At 40.1% G+C, this 20,792-nt stretch overlaps 1 protein-coding gene across 6 annotated transcripts in view; it reads right to left on the bottom strand.

Moving 5' to 3' along the window:
* PALLD (palladin, cytoskeletal associated protein) overlaps positions 1 to 20,792 on the bottom strand; it is a 375,164-nt gene that overhangs the window by 214,333 nt on the left and 140,039 nt on the right. For 5 of the 6 annotated variants that reach the window (XM_036425035.2, XM_036425040.2, XM_036425034.2 and 2 more), the window contains exon 2: positions 3,885 to 4,063. In XM_036425035.2, coding sequence (XP_036280928.1) covers positions 3,885 to 4,063 — 179 coding nt within the window. Of the gene's footprint in view, positions 1 to 3,884; positions 4,064 to 18,715; positions 18,938 to 20,792 lie in introns of those variants that run through there. The other variant, XM_036425037.2, reaches the window with a different exon arrangement.

The raw sequence follows: 20,792 nt of genomic DNA, 5'->3' as shown, positions 1-20,792 counted from the left end.
TACTGAAGAGTCCCGGGTTCGATTCCAGTCAAGGGCATGTACCTTGTTTGCGGGCACATCCCCAGTAGAGGGTGTGCAGGAGGCAGCTGATCAATGTTTCTCCCTCATCGATATTTCTAGCTCTCTATCTCCCTTCCTCTCTGTAAAAAAGTCAATAAAACATATTTTAAAAAATATATAGGGTGTGGCCAAAGTAGGTTTACAGTTGTTCCTATGGCAATGATACACTAATAAAAATGCAAGAATAAACGGTTTTTGTGTTCTCACAAGTGTAAGCCTGCTTTTGTCCCCACCCCGTATAAATCAGCCAATGTGACTTTTCAGCTTAAAGCCTCCATGATTTGTGATGTGACTGAGAATCAAGGCCACACTGCTAACCGTGACCACAAGGCCCTAGATCCCATGTGAACTGTCCCCTGCCCCACCTGCCCAGCTGTCTCTTCTCTCTGATGCTCCAGCCACCCCGGACTTCCTGCTGCTCCTCGGACTTATCTGGTCCTCCCCTCTCAGGACCTTGTGTTTGAGCCCGCTGTGCGGAGCACTTTCCCCCAGTCTTCCTGTGGGTTTCTTCTCGGGGTCCAGGTTGTAGGTCAAATGTCATCTCTTCAGAGAGGGCTTCCTGATCCCCGGGCCCCAGCAGCCTCCTATACTTTCTTCCCAGCACTGGCTAGTGTTGGGATGACTGATGAGTGCACTGCTCTATTCTCACTCCTCTCCTGGAGCGTCAGGGCAGTCAGAGCACAGGCCTATCCCATGCGCCTGCATGCCCGCAGTGTCTACATCACTGCCTGCCAACGGTAATTCCTTAGTAAACTCTCCACGCAGTGCTCCTCCACACCTGCCCTGAGTAGCTTGAGGTGATTACAGCTGCCACAATAATGAGTTCATCTACATTTTATTCTGGAGTGGTGAAGAATGCAGATTCAGGGGTCAAACTGCCTGGTTGTCAATTCTGAAATGCTATGTGTGTGTGTGTGTGTGTGGGTGAGTACCTGTGCACATGTATGTATATGTGCACGCATGTGCATGTATATGTGTTGTATGCAATCTTGGCACTACTTAGCCTCTATAAGCCTCTATAAAATGGAGGTAATTTTTCATATAAAAATAAAGTGCTGGCTCCTAGCTAACATGAAATAAACAGTAGCTAGTCCTTAAGCTATAATTTCTTTTGTGTCGCTCTAAAACCTGCCCCATAAGACAGTGAAATTTAGACCGTTTCCAACCAGCAGGTTGTTAAACTTTTAGGAAAGGCTTTGTTTGGATTTCTGAATTCTACAGAAAACTTCTTACACTCTGATAGGCCCTTGGTGACCACATGCTGGCCTATTAATAACGCGCTTTAGGAAACAATTCAATGGAGAAATGGCTGCATCTAATTTAGTGCTGGCTAAGTAACATAGGAAGATTTCTTACTTTCAGCCATAATAGCCTAAGGATTTATCTAAAGTTCTTGTTCTCAGGGATAAAAGTATACTGAAATCTCCCAGGTATTTTTTAAAATTATTATCCATATTTTACAAGGCCAGTGAGCTAGTTTTTTATATTAGGCATAGGAGACTGAATCTTAATAGCTCTTTATTCTAACTGTGTCCAGCTTCTGTATCCTCCTCCTCCCACACAGTCTATCTGAAGTCAGACACCTAATGGCGGGTTGGCTAAGTGAGCTCAGTGTTATCATGTGGGAAACTGTGCTTTGGCAAAAATAATCCACTGTCTTTGCTCAAGTCCAGGGCATGAAACATACATGCATATAGAACTAGGGGTGCATTTCCCAACACTGAGTAGCTCTTGCAGGTGATTTCAAAAGTGGAAGAGGACTGGTAGTTTAGAAGACCACATTTAATTAAAGTCTATGATGTGGATGTTTTGTGTCTGCCAGAGTTAGATACTGAAACCAGTTTCGCAGATAGAGACATTTTTCCTTTTTTCATATAGAAAGTGAGTGTATCTTATAGATACTGCAGTTAATTTTTAAAATTCATTTGTAACCATATAATACTTCATATATTTCTATTATTATATCACTTATTATAAGATCATTTATCATTTTATATTGTTTTTCAAATATGTCCATCTCTGCTGTTAGATATCAAGAAAGGTGTCTTAATCATATTTGTACCTGCTCTGTCTCACACACAGTAGGGCCTTAAAAAGTGCAGGCTGAATTGAGCCTATAGGCTATGACTTAAACTGATGTGAATTCATGAACATCTGAAACATAGAAGCAACACACACTAAAATTCACCCCAGGCCTACCAGTGATGAAAGCAAACAAAGTGTTTAATTTTAAGGTGCTCTATCTGAACTTTGGGTGATGAACCTGATCATCCTTAACAAACAGGTTTTTATTTCTAAAATAGTTCAAGGAGTCTGCTACATAGTCTACCCAAGACTAATACTTATTTCTAACCTATTAAATGTTAAAAACCTTTGTCATTCTTTTCCTCTTACTTCAGCACTTTGATGTGTGTATGGTGCAGTGGTTAAGAATATGGGCTCTGGGGAGAGACTGCCTGGGTTTACATGCTTGTGTAACTTCGAATGAGTCCCTCTAACCTCTCTGGATCTCAGTTTACTCATTTGTAAAAAGGGACTACTAATAGTACCTCATAGGCTTTCAGTGACGTTTAAGTGGTTACGTATGTGTATTATGTGTGCATTTGTAAGTCCCATGTAAGCATTAGTTACTACTAGAAACAGAAAGTTTGCTTTTATGAACAGGGAAAGGTCCACAGAGGAGCTCACAGATGTTTGCTTTCAAAGATAACGCAGAGGAAGCTTTTAGCAGAAGTCAAGGTGCGCACTTTTATGAGTGGTAACAGTTACTTCTAAAACCAAACTGTCAGTTCTTGAAGGAGCTCACATCCTGCTTTCTTCTACTTTAAGTAATGAAGAAATGTGGCTGCATTAAACATTGAAAGGAGTTAAAAGATGAAGATTAATGTGGTGGAGACCTCAGGAATTTTAACTTTCTGTATTTTCATTAGTATTTTGAAAAGCAGCCAATTAATAAGATGCATATTGATTTATGGATTTAGAGATGATATAGCACTGTGGTGCTTAAAACACTTCCAACTTAAATTATTGGCATTGATCACAATACAATGATATTGTAAAGCTGTATACTCTGATATCAAGTTTTTTTTAATTCTCTATAGGCTGTCTTGTCCAAAGTGAACTGATAGAAATAAAAATATTCTATTTCCTGCCTGCCCATTAAGTCTTAGTTAGCAGGAAGAGCAGAGTCTTAAAAGAGGGAAAATTCTAGAATTTAATACAAACGAGAATACTTTAAAATAGTCCCTTATTCTCACGATTTCCTAAATAATTTAGAGTTTAACTTTGGTTAGTAGATACCATATTTCAATATGTTTCCATTCTTTTTTCCCTAGAGAAAGCAAAAGTGAATTGGGTACTTTACATTTTAAATCAATTAATGTAACTGAAATGTTTCCATTGAAAAGGAACACATGTTGACAGTAGACCCGGTGGCTTCATGCCTAAGTGTTGGAACTGTTCGATTTACTCGCACAGTTTTCGGGAGAAATGAGTTCTGCATCACCACACCGCTGCGCTGTCTGCGTTGGAAAAGCATATTCACAGCGAAGCCCTGCGATGTGAAGCTCTTCCAGTGGTCGGCAAACTCATTAGTCAACAGGGCCAAATATCAACAGTTCAAGGGTCGAAATTTCTTTTGAGAGCCACCTTTTTTAAACGTCTTCTAATGCCATTTCTTTAAAATAGGCTCACCCAGGCCATGGTACCTTGTGGAAGAGCCACACTCAAGGGGCCAAAGAGCCACATGTGGCTCACGAGCCCCAGTTTGCCAACCATGGTGTGGGACCATCCACACCGCTGACCGCGGCAGCACACCTCCTCACCTTCAATGAACACCTCGGCGGATGTTGTGTCTGAGCCGCTGGGGTTCGTGGCCAGACAGGTGTAGCGACCGGTGTCTTCCTCAAAGGCTTCTGCGATGACCAGGGTGTGCAGGTCCCCGCCCTCACAGCGGATCTGGATGTCAGGAGTGTTGTGCAGCTCCTTCCCCTCACAGAACCATCTGCATGCCAAACGGAGGCCAACGGAGAGGAGAGAAAGAAAGGAAATGGTGGTGGTTAAAATAATACAGCAGACGTGGAAGGCTGGATGCTCTACAATCAGATGCTTGTTTGATCAAAAAAGACCCAGTGTTCCCACTTCTAAGAACATATCCCAAGAAAACAGAAACGCTAATCAGAAAGGATATATGCACCCCTATGTTCATAGCAGCACGATTTACAATAGCTAGGATTTGGAAACAGCCTGAGTGCCCATCAGCAGATGAGTGGATTAGAAACTGTGGTACATCTACACAATGGAATACTGCACTGCTACAAAAAAAAGAAGGGATTCTTAACATTTGCAACAGCAAGGATGGAACCTGAGAGCATTATGCTAAGTGAAATCAGCCAGTCACTGATTCATTATATTCTCACTCATTTGTGAAATATAATGAACACAAACTGATGAACAAAAATACAACCAGAGACACAGAAGCACCTAACAGACTGTCCAGCCTATGAGGGAAGGCAGGAGATAAAGGGGAAAGAGATCAACCAAAGAACTTGTATGCATGCATATGAGCATAACAAATGGACACACTAGGGGATGAGGGCAGCCAGGGAGAGGTCAATGGTGGAAAAAGAAGACTCATGCAATACTTTAAACAACTGTGGGAAGCCACCTACTGTCTTCACTAGCAGAGAGGGGTGGACAAGGATCCCAGAACTCTGGTGATCCTTCAGCCCTAGCAAAGGTCAGAGCTAGGCACCCACTGTTTAGCTGAGACAACAAGGTAGCTGAAGCAACTTCCTGACCAAATAGTTATGTAAATCCTTACTGATAAGATAGTCTGTCCTTTACTCGGAATTGCCTGCCTAAGGGCTATAGGCAATCCCAAACTGAATAAAAGGATGGCAAAGCCTGAGCACAAGTGGAGTCCTACCTCTTGTGTTGGGCTCCTGCCTGGCCCCCCAATTTCCAAATTATTATTTCTTGTCTCATCACTTTCATTTGCGCATGGCCCCTTTTCCAGTGCCCAAACCCTGAACCATGCGGGATGTGGGTCATACACAAACAATAAAGAACTTAAATTAAAAAAAAAAAAAGAGAGAGATGTGTCCATGTTACTGATGGGAACTCTACATTCTAGACCATGAGATGAATGACTAGACAATTCCCACAGGTTTTGTTTGTAAAGCATTCTGTATGTTTTGTCAACCTGGAAATAAGCGACATTGTCCAACTTTGTGAGACCATTCAAGTGCAGAAGAAAAGGAACAGAAATTCAGAGTGTCTTATAGAATGTTTTAAATGACTTCTAGATTTATTCCAATTTTATCTATTATTCTTATCTAAAGAAAAATATGAAAGTAATACAAACGTTATGCTCAAAATATCTATTGTACCAAGGGAAACTAATCATCGCGTTAAAAATATCAGAGGCAGCAATATTTTCATTGACCCTAAGACTTCTGATCAACTGAGCAATAACAGAGTTAATGTCTTCCACATTTCTGATATTTACAAACGTCTCTAGCAGACCGCTTGGCTTCCACAACTAGAGAAATGGAGTTGTAATTCATTTTTGCTGGTCAGCACTTTTCTATCCCCAAACAACGAGGACCTTGATGTGGGAGGCTGCAAGCTGCCAGACTATTTTAACACAAGCTCTCTCTCACACTTTTTCCTTTATTCCCCCAGCACCTCAAACTCTCCACAGGAGTTTTATAAAAACTATGAAGCTGCCCCAACCTCCCCCCACCACCACCACCTCCCTCCAAATGTGATTTATTTTTTTTAAAATATGTAGGAATGTGCCACTTACAATGGAAAGGATTGAAGTCCCTGGGACTGTATTGTCCATTGAGCTCTTAATTAGCACTTGGAGATTTCCTCTGAGCCTAATCTTCTAGAAAATTCTTTGGCTTTGGTACCTTTTTTGTAAAAATATGGCATGGAAGGCTTTTTGTGTGTGTGTGTGTGTGTGTGTGTGTGTGTGTATTTATATAGCATAAAATAGGTATGTGACTATTTTTAATCTGAAAATGTTAATAAAGCAAATCTGTTTGCTAACACTCCAGGTTGTCAATAATCCGGTATTATCTCCAGAAACTGTATTAAAAATAAATATGGGATACTCACAAAACATATATGATTTGGGGAATTAAGAAACTTTAAACACACACACACACACACACACACACATACACACAAACAGGCACGCACACTAAAACCCAGTCAATGGAGCAGCCTATACAATGCATACAGGTTATTTGGAGGCAATTGAGAAGAGCAGTATTTCTTGCTTCTGGGGTATTTTGTGGTTTCCTTTGTTTTCTAAAGTCTTGGAGAGCATTCCAGCCTGGAGCCATCATTGAGTTCCTTCTTCTCTGTTCTCCTTCCAGGGTCATAGTCCAGGTCTTCACCCATGAGAACTATGGCTTACATTTTAATTAATCTTAAATCTTTTCATTGATCTCTTCATCTCCAGTGAGTTATGGATCTTTTCTATATCCTGTAGCAGATTAAAGTTCTTGAAACTGTTCCCTACATACATCATCCCCTAAACTTCAGATCTGTGTTGAGGCATTCCATATAAGTTGGCCCCGATTTTATTTTCTATCACTTCCCTATACTAATCCACTGTTTCTGTCAAACATCTGCATGGATTTATTGTCCCTGACACGGCCCTTAGGTATTACTTGCCCACGTTCCCCTTCTTGGAATGCTCTCCTTACACTCTACGACGTCAATCCCACCCAGGAGCTCCTCCTCCTCACAGCCACGTGAAAGGCTCCTTTGACAGATTAAATGCAATCAAACACCTGCTTGCTTGGCATCTTCTATGTGGAAGGCATTGCATTACTTACTACAGGAAACAGAAGGAATACCTGGTTAAATTGGTTAAGGTGCTTGTCTGTCTGTACTGCCAATTAGAATTTTTTTTAATCTTTCATATAAAATCCATAAACCAACTATTAGAGGAAAAAAGAAGCATGAACACAATGTAATAAAAGGTTTAAAAATGAGAAAGATTTGCCCAGCCAGCATGGCTCAGTGGTTGAGCATCGACCTATAAACCAGGAGGCCATGGTTTGATTCTCAGACATAGCACATGCCTGGGTTTGGGCTCAATCCCCCGTGTGTGTGTGTGTGTGTGTGTGTGTGTGTGTGTGTGTGTGAGTGTGTGTGTGTGTGGGGGGGGGGCATGCAGGAGACAGAGGATTGATGATTCTTTCTCATCGTTGATGTTTCTATCTCTCCCTTCTCTCTGAAATCAATAACAATATATATTAAAATAAAAGATCAGTTGCTTTGGTTAGATGTGCTTCACAGGGAAGCCTCCACGGACTCTCCACGGGAGCGTCTATCTTGATCTCGAACTCACAGTTCAGCAAGTGTGCAGCCTGCTGCAGGCCCACTGCTTTTTCTCTGTTTCCCATGAGCTGAGAAATGGTTTTATATTTTTTAATGGAAAAATTTTTTGAAAGTATAATATTTTTAAAGGATTATATAAAGTTCAAATTTCGTGATCTATAAATTTTTTGGAACACGACCATGCTCATTCACTTACCTACTGTCTATGGCTGCTTTTGCTTTAGGATGACAACGTTGAGTAGTTGCAAAAGACTGTATGGCTCACAAATCCTAACATATTTACTATGTGGGAAAAAGTTGACCAACTTCTGCCCTAACTTCTTGCTCCTCAAAGTGTGAGCTTTAGACCAGCAGCATCAGCATTGTTTAGGAGCTTATTAAGGATGCAGCATCATGAGGCTGCCGCGCCCACTCTGTGCCCTCTTTGGGTATCAGACACCCCTTCTCTGAAAAGAACCGGAGGCAGAGAGAGGGTGAGAGTGCTTTATTAGGCACCCAGAATGGCGGCCTAGCAGAGGACAGCCAGCGGGTCCTCATACAATAAATAAACCATCGTTTCCCTGAGTAATAAATAAATATCCATGAAATAAATACCCAGAAAAAAAAAAAAGAAAAAAAAGGAAAAAAAAGGATGCAGCATCTTTACTCTCACCCCAAATCTACTGACTCTGCTGATCACCCTGCTAATGCAAAGGTTGAGATGCTTTGGCCTATTTTTGGATCACACTATCTCGCTTCACAGAGTCCTGGCTCTCCATTGAGGTTTTCACTTCTCTAACATAGCAACCATATGTTACGTGTTTTGTACCTCTGGTCCCTTGCACATGGGTATATGGAAAATTGTGTTCTGTTTGTTCATCCCACCTCTCTACTAAAAAAATTAGCATAATTCATTTGACAATTGATGATATATCACTTCAGAATATTTTCTGTGTTGTTTCTTCACACCATTATATGAAGTCTATTGCATTTATGCCTTATTTTCCCCATCTAAAAAATTGACTCTTACATTGCAGAAAAATGCATTTTTAAAACTTTTTTTATTGATCCTTTTTTTATATACTGTCTGCCACTCATTACTTTAGAATATGCTTTCTATGAAAAATCAAATAGTGAAGGATCTGTGGCCTACTAGATTTGGAAGATGCTACATTATTATATATCAGTCCATCAATGTGAACTGATGTTTGCAATTCACATTTTCTTATCAAAGGCCCTGAGAAATCCTGCAGAAAAGAATTTGTTTTACATTGTCTAATCTAGCATTTACTTATTTGACCATGATGTTCTTTCTTATTTAGCATCTACTAATATCCCAAGTGTAGGTACCAGATGCTTTGCTAGCATATGTATTCCATGGAAACTGTAGTTTTAAAAAAGGAATTAAGATCAATTGTAATCTGAGCAATAATGTTAAGTGTAAGGCTGAAGAAAATAATCAGTAATCACAATAAAATACCTGGAACATATTTTAATACTGGCAGAAAGATTAAGGCAACAAATGCACTTTCTGCAACAGTCTAACACATATATTTAGTCTCTTGAAATGGTTCCTTCCACCTTTAGCACTTGCTCAGGGTGAAATGGTTGGTGCTTACAGACTTCTTGGGTGACCTGTGTTTTTTGTGTATTTTTTTTTAACACTCATGCTTTTTATTCTCCAACTCTGTGAATAAAATTTAAAAAGCATCTCAGATTGTAAACCACAGAAGATACAGTGCACATAAAAAACTATAAATATGTCCAAAATCAGGTGGTCAGCCTAATAATTAACATGAGTCATTATGTTGCTTTCACACTGTCAGGGAAAGTCAAGCTGTTATTGATGTAAGTACCTGTCAAGTGATCAGTTCCATGTTGTTAAACTTAGGAAGATAGGGTGTGACTCAGGGAAGGAGAAGAAAACACCCCTGCAAATATTTAGATGGTGGACTCCCTTTAGCAACAAAAAGGGAAGCATGGTTCCCGGCCAATATTTAGATAAATGTGTGTTTAGTTTATGATTGGAACCATTTGCACACTGGAGCTAGTAATGGCCTAGCAAATGGGCCCTTCCCAGGAATGGCCAGTTCTTAGCTATAGTAAATGACTCTCCTTCAAGCACTCCTTTCAAGTAAAAACTAACCAGTCCAGAGCCAATCACCACCACCTCCTCTATGGGCTCTCAAACTCAGGGCCATGAACCCCCTGTCCTAGTCACCCCGGAGCCAAGTAGCAGCTAGAGACAACTTCTATGCTCCAGAGCCCGCTGAAATTATTCACACTTGCCACCCCTAAATCTGGCTACATTGCTTCATCCATTCCTTCTCATGGAAACTATAATAAAGGTTCTTGCCCATGTTTAGTTCGCTCCCTCTGTCTCCTGACCAACTCTGAAGCTTCCTTATGTGTCCCCACCCCTACCCCACCCCCACCCCCACCTTCACCCTTACCCCCACCCTCACCCTCACCCTCACCCCCACCTTCATCCTCACCCCCACCCTCACCCTCACCAGTATAGTATGCTTCCTACTCTTGGGAACCGTAACAATCTTCCAATGGTAATCATCTCATGATATACTGGCCTCACCATACCTGAATAATAATAAAGCCTACATTTAAAATTTCAAGTAACCACTATGTTGTACATCTGAAACTAATACAGAATATTGAATGTGAACTATATTTGAAAAAAAGATGGAAAATTGTATGTTTTATGTTTCTCATCACAATAAAAAAATTTAGACTCGTTGGTTAAATTTTATAGGTTTCAACTGTACAATTCATGTTACATCATCTTTATATTGCATTGTGTTCACTACCCAAAGTCAAATATTCTGTCACTATATATTTGACTCCCTTTACCCTTCACTACCTCTCCCTTTCTCCCCTTTCCGTCTGGTAACCACCATGCTGGTTTTTTTTTTAAATATATTGTATTGATTTTTTACAGAGAGGAAGGGAGAGGGATAGAAACATTGATGAGAGAGAAACATTGATCAGCTGCCTTTTGCACACTCCCTACGGGGGATGTGCCTGCAACCAAGGTACATGCCCCTGACTGGAATCGAACCTGCAAGCCAACACTCTATCCACTGAGCCAAACTGGATAGCCAAACACCACACTGTTTTCTGCATTTATGAGTTTTTGTTTGTTCATTTGTTGTTTGCAGTTTTCTATCCCACATAGGAATGAAATCATATGGTTCTTGACTTTTTCCATCTGACTTATTTGCTTAGCATGCTATTTTTAAGATCTGTCACCATACAAAAGACCTAGTATTAAAACATTGAACAAATCAAAGAAGAATAAGCTTACAAACAAAGGACTGAATAAACAGTTTAATAATAACTATCAGTTTCTGCCTTAAGATATATGGAGAGAAGTTTATCTACTCTCACCTACTCAAAATGAACTGCACTTAAAAAGCATAAAATGAAACTCTAAATAACCAATTAAATGCACATTATCAAAGGAGAAAAATCAACCTTGTCTACTGTGTATGTAGCAGATCAAAACCAAATCATCTTCTTCCTAGAATTTTGAAGTTTTGACGTCACAAAGTAGATGGATGAGATGTGCTACAATCATGCTTTTTTTTTTTTTGTTCAATGTTTTTTAAAATCTCTTAAAGGTCATTATTCAATTGGATTTCTGGCAAAGGCCTCAAAATACTTAATATTTTTGAAAGAAGACATAAAAAAGTCAGATCTGCTGATTACATTCTGACCTCCTGAATTTTTCCTAAATTCTTGTTGCTAGTGCAACTTAGAAAAAGCAATACTGGTGTGGCAAGCTGAAATGTAAAAGCAACAATATAGGACTAAGCACAGGTTTGGTACATGCATGGCACAGATAATGTCCCCTCTCCTTGGCCTGTGGCAGACATCACTAATTAATCAGAATGCTTTTCCTGGTGAGAGGGAAGGTCTTCAATGAAACACACTAGCCATCTTCAACTTGGTCTCTTTCTAGAAAACTCCTTGTGTCTTCCCTCCATATCCTGAAATCTGTTTCTACTTAGAGGTAAGAATGGAAAAGTGGGTTTGGTTTAGAGGGAGCATGTGCAAACATGTAATATGGCTGAGAGAGAGTCTCCTTAGATAAAATTCCACTTGACTTTTTTTTTTTTTTTTTTTTTTTTTACATTCCATTTGTAATACTTGGAAGCCATTTATCTAGTGGATATGACACTGGATAACATATTGGGAAATCAAAATCTATTTCTCTACATTTCCATTTTGTACCTTGGATAAATTTTAACTCCAATCATACTTCAAATTTGCTATTATGAAATGGTTAAAATATATAATTATAATTTCATAGAATGAGGGGATGACACAAAATTTGGGAACAATGATAGTTCTTAAGGACTGCCATAAATTCAAATTAAGGGAAAGAGAATTAATATTTATTGAATGCCTTTCATAGGCTATGCACTTTGTAAAGATGGCCTTGTTTTATTTCTCAACAACCTTGTAAAGGAGTTTTCATTATATTTTTTGATATAGGCAACTCTAATTTATTGAAACAGAAGAAAGTTCAATCCAGATAATCTTCACAATTTCATTTTCCTCAATACTTGTTGCTTCACCTTCCACTCACCTTTTTACTATGGAGACAAACACATTTGAACAATATTTACTGACTCTTCCTCTCTAATCTCTGGTGGGACTACTCATTAGTTACATAATTGCTGCACAACGAGTTGCTGAGAAGGAAACCTTAAAAATTAGTGTGTTCAGTAAATCTCTATTCAAAAGTATTAAGAGTTAGACTGATTGTCAAACTTCAAGGCCATAAATAGGGTATAAAAACAATCTTGCATTAATTGGGTAACAAAATGTCTAATTCATTCAATCAATCAAACATTTATTCATCAAGGGGGCTTACTGCTCTTCAATTCTAAACCAAAGAACTGATTGGGGGTACAGATGACAGCTAGATTGGGTTTCTTCCTTCATGAGACTACAGTGGGGACAAAGAGAGATGAAAACTCAATTACAGACACAAAGAGATACTGAATACACTTCATCTAATGAAGTTCCTCCATCACATGGAAGCATGTGCTGCTTAAAAAACTCTTTAAAAGTTGGTTATTGCTTTCTACTTATAAGTTTGCTTTGGATAAAATACTTAGGTTAAGACCAATTTATTAGAGAAGGAATAATGTAATGGACATCAAGAGTCTTGAATTTTTTGCTTTCAATTCACCAAAGATTCTAACACAGAGAGAAAAAGAATTATAGTATTTAAAGCTCTGTAAGATGGCACATTTCTTTCTATTTCTGTTCTGAGATATTGAAATCAACATTGTTTAAAATATATATTTAATTCATAATGCCTCCCGCCCAACCCCAGGATTTTTTTAAACCTTCTAGCCTATGGATGAGATACTACTGAAAATTGAAGGATCACAATATGACACCAGCAGGATTTGGTAGGATTGAAATTCAATGTTTTACATAGACAAGTTCACTACAGAGTGGGGCAAAACTAGATTTACAGTTATTTGTATGGAAATAATACAATACTTAATAAACAATAATACAAGAATAAACTCTTGTGTTTTGCGCACTCACCACTGTAAACCTACTTTTGCCCCACCCTGTCTTTCATTGTTCACATTCTACATTTCAAGGTGAGGTTCAATATAACCTCTGACTTGGTCTGAGGCCCACTGTTGGGGGCAGGTGGCTGTATCAACTGTTATGGATCAGAAGAGGGCAAAGGATAGTAACTAAAATCAAAGCCCCAACTGCTTCTGAGCAAGTGTCTCTTTGAAAATCACCAATCATATCCTTCTTGAACAGTAAGAAAACTGTCCCCCCCGATATGGCCTTCCTTTTTTTTCTTCTCCTATGACCCTGGCATCTAGCAGGAGGGGGTCAGCACTGTATCCCGGAGTTGAGAAGTACATCTGGGGGAGCTCAGGACACTCAGGTTCTTTGAGATAGGGCAATGGTGCTGATTTTTATGAGAATAAACTCAACTGCTTCAATAACAAGAACTAACTAATCCACTGGCAAAGTATACTCTCTACCGTCCAGTATACCAAACTAACAGTTTGTTTTAAAAGATGACATATGGCATTGCTTGGCTTATTTTGACTAATACGGTCTATTCCGATTCTACCACTTAAAAGGAAATATAGATTTCATGACTGACAGCTTCTTTTGGTATCTTTCTTTTTTCTGAACCACAAGTATGTCTCATGGAAATTCTCTGTGCCCTGCATCTTAAACATGTGGCTTTTAAAATGAACAAATCTGACTTATAAAAGTTATAAAGCTTCGTCAGTCACTCTGGGCCGATAGTCTCCAACTCTGCTAGGGAAATGGTAAATCTGAGAAGTCACTTAATAAAAACAAGAAGGTGCTTTAAAATAAAAACCTTGAAGAACAGTTGAGTTTTTATTTTCTGTTATAGGCCAGTTCTCTTATGCTCAGCGGGGGAAACAAAGTGAAGTTGAAAGTTGTCTGTCTATTTTTGCTCCATAACTCTGCCGATGTGTACTTCCTAGAAACATTTATCTTCAAAAGGATGTCAATGAGTGCAGGATGGCAAATTTAGCCTGCAGCTGCCCCTTCTCCCAGGGCGCAAGCAGCCACATGGCTTCATGGAAGTGCATGCTTGACAAAAAACGAAGGAACCAGTTTCTTTAATGTTATTATAACAAAAATAAAGGGAAGTGGGGGGAAAAAACCAGAGACATCAATGGCTCTGCAATGGTTATATTTTCCAGGTGTTCCTTTCTCCCAAGGGAATGGCACTGCCCTGCTGTGGGCTGGAGAACCACTAAAGCACAACTGGCAACTTAAGCCCAAGATGAATTTTGTTTATGCAGACTCAAAGGCAGGCCGTCTGTAAATATCGTGTTTCATACATCCGCAATTAAACACCAATTAATTTTCATGGAGCAGTTTTTGTCTTGTCACCAAAGATTTCTTAATTTTTTACACATGTTCCTATGGAACCAAAAGGCGCACCATGTTTATCCTGCCATGTGGATTAATAGGCAGACCAAAGTGAAATTAAGTCCTTGTCTAAATTTACTGTGCCTATAATTTCATGACTGCTCCAACCCAGAGACCAATAGCTAAATCTGTGTGGATGACAGATGTACTTTAACCTCACGGTCCAAAAGAGACCAATAAATAGACTTTTTTTTTTTGAAATTCAAAGCCCAGGAAATGATAAAATAGATTTTGATTCCAAGCAAGACTCATGTCTAGCGATTCTTTCATCTATAGTCATTTTATCTCCTAAGAAATAAAGATAAAACAGGAATGGGGGGAACACATGGCCACCAGTGTGGTGCGGTGGCTGAACATGGACACGTGAACCAGGCTGTCATGGTTTGATTCCCAGTCAGGGCACATGCCAGGGTTTCAGACTCAAACCCCAGTAGGGGGCACGCAGGAGGCAACTGATTAATGATTCTCCTTCTCCCTTCCTCTCTCTGAAATAGATAAAAAATATATATTTTTTAAAAAGACAAGTGGGGGCAGCCTAGATAAAACTAAACTTCATAAATAATTTCATCTTGTTTTAAAGAGACTATGAGAGGTAGCTTTATGTTTGGACACTATAAGCACACATATATTCAATCACTATCCCTAAAAAGCCACTAGAAAAACAGAAGTCTAAACTATCAGTTGCCAGAAGCTGTTGAACTCTTAGATTGCTCCTGATATTCCCCACATTGGTGATGTAGGAGAGAGGATCTAGGACTGGGAGTCGGCAGTCCAGGAGTCTGGTTTTGCCTGGCACAGACCAGCTAAAGCTGAATGTGATCCTCATTGTTCTCTTTTGAAGCTTGGGTTTCCTTCGTTGAGTAGTTTGAGGGATGAGCTAGGCCAGGGTCATCTCATTAGTGTCTCAAGAAAGAAGTCCTGAAGCAAGTTGACAGATACCATTGAAAAAGGGTTCTGTGGCCAATTACATTTATGGAGCACTCACCGGGTTAAACAAAATTAAACATGGGTCTTGACCTCAGAACTTTCTAGAACTTTTTACTGAGTTCCTAAGAGAGAACAATGGCAGGCATCATTCTCTATCTTCCTTGACCGAGGAACTGATGTGTTGAGAATCATGTTGAAGGACGAGTGTTCTATGAAACACAGTATGGGAAACACTGGGTTGAATTATATCACTAACATCCCATCTAACTCCACAACAGTAACATTTAATGTCTGGCCTACATTTTACAACTACTTCTTCCAGGGCAAAGCACTCATTCCCACTTGCCTCAGATTTGGTTTCAGAGCCCTTCTCAGAGGGTGCTCTGGACAGCCCTTGTCTATTGGCTGGAGTTTTGCATATATTGAAACATATATGCCAGGCCTATGTGCAAATAGTATTTGCTTATACCCAGCCAGTGTTGCTCAGTGGCTGAGCATTGACCAATGAACCAGGAGGTCAAGATTCCATTTCTACTTGGGGCACATCCTGAGGTTGTGGGCATGCAGGAGGCGGCAGATCATGATTCTCTCTCATCACTGATGTTTCTATATCTCTCTCTCCCTCTCCCTTCCTCTTTGAAATCAAAGTATAATAATAAATAAAAAAATTTAGGTAGGAATCAACATGAAATGCTGATTGCTAACATACCATCTCTATCCTTGACTGTTAACTCTAAGAAATATTTTTTGGGGGTGGGGGTGGGGAGAGAGAAGCTGCCATTTGCCATGGCACATGAATTTACTGATTTTTTTTTTTAATTCCCCTTTTGGAAAATGCTCTGAGTAACCATATATGATACGGTCCATATATTAAATGTCCAAGTCAGGACATTTCTGACAGTGAAATAGGCTACCATTAATAATTACGGGGACAAATGGGGAATGTTCCTGGCATACCAGGATGTAGAGTTGTCCTACTGATACTTCACTGCCAACTTGAAATTGTGATTTTGGTCTTAGTGGATATTTTCACTCTCTGCAAATGCGATTCACTCTTGCGAGTAGACAAAAGTAAATTTCACAGTATAGGAGGGGATTAAGGGGTTCCCAATCCTCCTGTCACTCATTCACAAATTCTCAAGTTACAAAAAAAAAAAAAAAAAAAAAAAAAAAAAAGATCCATCCTCACCAACCATCTATGCAAAGACACGAACAAGCCAGCGTGACTCGACAAGCCACACTTCAAAGTTACCTGCGTTGTGAAAACGTTCATTGAACGTTTCCAAGCCTTCAAAGCGCCGGGGGAAAGCGCGGATTACACGGAGAGCCGGAGAGTGAGAGCCTGCACACAGGAAACAGCTAGAGCTGCACATTCAGCTGTTTTGTTGCGACAGTTCGGGAAGGTAATTACCAGCCATTGTTGTGACTTGGATTACATTCCAACGGGGATAAAACGGGAGATGTTTTATTAGACTCCGCTGTCCGGCTCTTATGCTTTTAGAACCTGTCCACCGAAATGCCATAATTACCTCGGAATTATGAAACCCCAAACGACCACAACTGAAGTAGGGGCATGGGGCGACAGGTCCTCCTGGTATCCTCAGGCCTTTGGAATGACAGAAACCCACGTACATCAGTTCGCACACGGACTCCTAGCAAGCCTGCTGGGGGTTGGTTCCCTGCATTGGGCGAGCAACCACGCTGAACGCAACCTTTCCTCCACAGTGGAAGAACATCCTTCCCCGAAATTAAGGAAAATATTTCATCTACAATTTCCCCTAGGCCCCTCAAGGTCTGGCCTTCATCATGCTGCCAGCTGATCCCGAGCGGGGAGGAGGAAACACAATGAAGTGAGGATAGAGGATGCAGGGAATAATCCTCTTTCTGAGAAAGCTGAAACTTTAGTAGTCAAAGGGCCTGGCATCTCTGTCTTTCATCTCATCTCTAAAGAAGCCTTTAGCCTAAGGTGACCAGGTTTTAACATTGGCAAAGCGGACACCATTGACCAGGGGGGGCTTTTGGGGGGAGAGGGGGGTTCTTGATTAAAAATTTGGTCCATACAGAGCAATAAAAATTTTCATAGAATGCAAAAATAGTATTTTAATCTTTTTTTTAATTTCAACTTAAGTACAATTTACAAATATAATAAATAAAAATTACGTATAGTAAGTGTCACTTTCAAGGCCGGCGCTAGACTTTTTGCCTCCACTATAAAATATAAATAACACGAGTACTGTCTGCTAAATTCAAGAAAATTTATGTATTTATGAAATAAATAAATTACTTACCTAAATTATCTGAATAGCTGATTTGTAATGACATCACTTGTTTAACTAGCTTACTAGCATGCAGTATGATGTGTATGGTCTGAGAGACAGTTACAAAATGTTTTCGTCATTGCCAATCCCCAAAAATGCCATTGTTCATTTAGTCCAAACAATAGTAGTCAAATTCTAACAACTAATCAACAATGTGTACTTGGGTAAGCAGTTCTCGATAATCAGGTCTCAACAATTATTTGTTATTATTCAAGTTTAACATTATAAAATTAGCAAAAATAATATAAAACTCATACCCTGGCTAAATAGCCACATGGCCGCCGAAAACCATATATTCCCTTCCCATTCTCCCGCTGTTCCCTAGCTTGTCGTGCATTCTTTCCAAAAATGGGATTTTTAAAATGCTGCAAGACACGGGACAAATTGTTAAAAATCGGGACTGTCCCGCCAAAAGCAGGATGTCTGGTCACCTTACTTTAGCCAGCACTGCGCTGGCTGAGGCCCCTGCAGTCCAGCCACGCTCAGCTGCTCCAGGCAAGGAGGGCAGCACCCGCCGCTCCAGCCTGATGGATGTTCTGGGAAAGGCTCAGTGGCCTCCTCGTGCAGTGCTCTGGCTCTCGTCTTATCTAACGATGAGCGTCATTAGATCAATGTGGCCAGTGCGACCCCACGATAAACGCCAACAACAGTGTGAGTGCATGGTTACATTGTAAACCTGGCTAGCTCACTCCCGGATGCATTTCCCTTTTTATTGTGAATTCCTTCTGGAAGTCCACCTTTAGAGGTCAGCTTTTTCAAGGGAGGCTATAATAAACAAAGTATCCTGTGTGTATGTGTGTGTGTGTGTGTGTGTGTGTGAGGGGGGGGGGGGATGGGGGAATGGGGGGTGGATCTCTCTCTTCATTAGACAATGAAAAGGGAGGTGCAGCAGGAATTATATTGTTAGCAGGTAGCACTCAGGAGCCCACCCTGCACCAACTATCCTACTCATTAAATAGCCAATGCCTTCATAAAAATGTTGAGCAATATTTTATACACACACACACACACACACACACACACACACACAGACCACCACCACCACCACCACCACCACCACCACCACACAGCATAGCTATATATACACATACCTGGATTTAACATCTGACACACTCCTTGAATCAACTTTCTCAAGGAGTCTCAAACGTTCTGCAAGCGCAGCTTTGCAAACTGCCTTTCTGATTCTAGCCACACGGGCAATTCTCTGAATCGCACCTGTCCTCTTCCTCCAACAATTCGGATCAAGCACATGCTTTTGAATCTATAGAAAAGTGAGCCATTCCCCAAGAAAGCTGCCTCTCCCGCTTTCCCTCAGATCCTGGGCGTGTGGAGCTGTGGCGGGAGCAGGGAGGGGCCTCAGGTGTATGAGCAAGAGCAGGAAGTCAGGACTAATTATACCTTGTCGTATTTGGCAATCTGAGTAACGAATAAAAAGGCACGTCTCCTTTTCAGAGCAAACTACCTCAGGCTGATACTTCATTCCAAAGGATTAGATTATTCCTGAAGTGTTAAAATTAATGTTATGATTAGATACAGACAAATCTTTTTCTTTGAAAAGTATGCTTTTCTTCATGATGAAAAAGCTCTTTTTATTCATCATGAAAATCCATCTTTGCCAAAAGGGGAAAAAAAAAATCCATATATTCCAAAGGAAAATAGCACCTTCCACCTGGCTACATTCCATCATTCCATGTATCTTGCATGCATCTAAGATCACACAAGGCATAAGTTTTAAAAACTGGCTTTAGAGACACATAAAAACTTTGCAAAAGACAAAACAAAACAAAAAACCCACCCAAAAATTATTACATGGGTGCAGATAATAGGGACAAAGGTTCTAGCATATGCAATTTACTAGGTGCAGGAAGTTATAATCATTTCTTTGCTTACATAAAAATACATGTGTGTGTGTATGTGTTGTTTTTCGTATTAAAAAATGTCACTGAGGATAATGGCTACATGTGTTTGCTGTGCAGCAAAACTTTCAACATTTGTCTTGTGGAGAGGGTTCTAATTTTGAGCCCAACGTGTGTGTGTATCAGGACATCTAGAGCCCATGGTCTCTGCCTCAGCCACACCTCTCTTTGGCATTCCTCGTGACAAGGAAGGGTGCCAATAGCTCACTTTATCCTTTCAAGTCTGTGTACCTGGTGAGAGAGCCTTTCATCACTACCTTCTCTCTCTGACAACTCATGAATGCAAGAGAAATAAATTACACAGTGACAGAAAAAGGTGGAGGAATCCACGCTATCTGTAAAAGGCTATCTCACACAAATCAAACTCAATTTGGGGCGGGGTGGTGGGGGGAGGCAAGAATGATCATACTCTCCCTCCCTCCAAATTTAATGTTCCATTGATTCACAGTGTTTCCAGGTGATAGCTTGGGTTTAAAAGTATAGGTTGTCCCACCCTAGCTCCCTAGCTGGTTTGGCTCAGTGGATAGAGCATCAGCCTGTAGACTGAAGGGTCCCAGGTTTGATTCTGGTACGGGCATATGCCCTAGTTGTGGGCTCAATCTCCAGTAAGGGCCATGCAGGAGGTAGCCATTCAATGATTCTGTCATCATGGAGGTTTCTATCTCTCTCTGCCTCTCCCTTGCTCCCTGAGATCAACGAAAAAATATTTTTAAAAAAGAAATAAGGATTAAAAAATATAGTGTGTCCCAAGAATGTATACATACTTTGAATAATTACAAAGCCAGTGTTTATTAAAATACATTTTATTTCGCCCTAACCTGTTTGGCTTAGTGGCTAGAGCATTGGTCTGAGGACTCAAGGGTGCGATTCCAGTCAAAGACATGTACTTTGGTTGCAGGCACATACCCAGCGGGGAGTGTGCAAGAGGCAGCTAATTGATGTTTCTCTCTCATTGATGTTTCTAACTCTCTGTCCCTCTCCCTTCCTCTCTGTAAAAAATCAATAAAATATATTTAAAAAAATACATTTCATTTCCAAAATGTAATAAAATCTATAGACATTGTGTGTATACATTTTGGGGGGATATACCCTATATTTGTCTGAGTACTATGTTAGGTCAATTTTGGCTAAAATTATTTTATATGCCCAAAGATGGAATAGATTGGAATGAAGTAGTGGGTGATTAGATATACTGAAGATGTAGGATCATTTGGCAGAGATACTGTAAAGAGAATTCAAGAACTACATGGTT

Source organism: Pipistrellus kuhlii, unplaced genomic scaffold (assembly GCF_014108245.1).
Source record: "Pipistrellus kuhlii isolate mPipKuh1 unplaced genomic scaffold, mPipKuh1.p scaffold_m20_p_8, whole genome shotgun sequence".
Taxonomy (NCBI): Eukaryota; Metazoa; Chordata; class Mammalia; order Chiroptera; family Vespertilionidae; genus Pipistrellus; species Pipistrellus kuhlii.
Note: the sequence above shows the minus strand (reverse complement) of the source record. Positions and strands in the feature narration are given on the sequence as shown.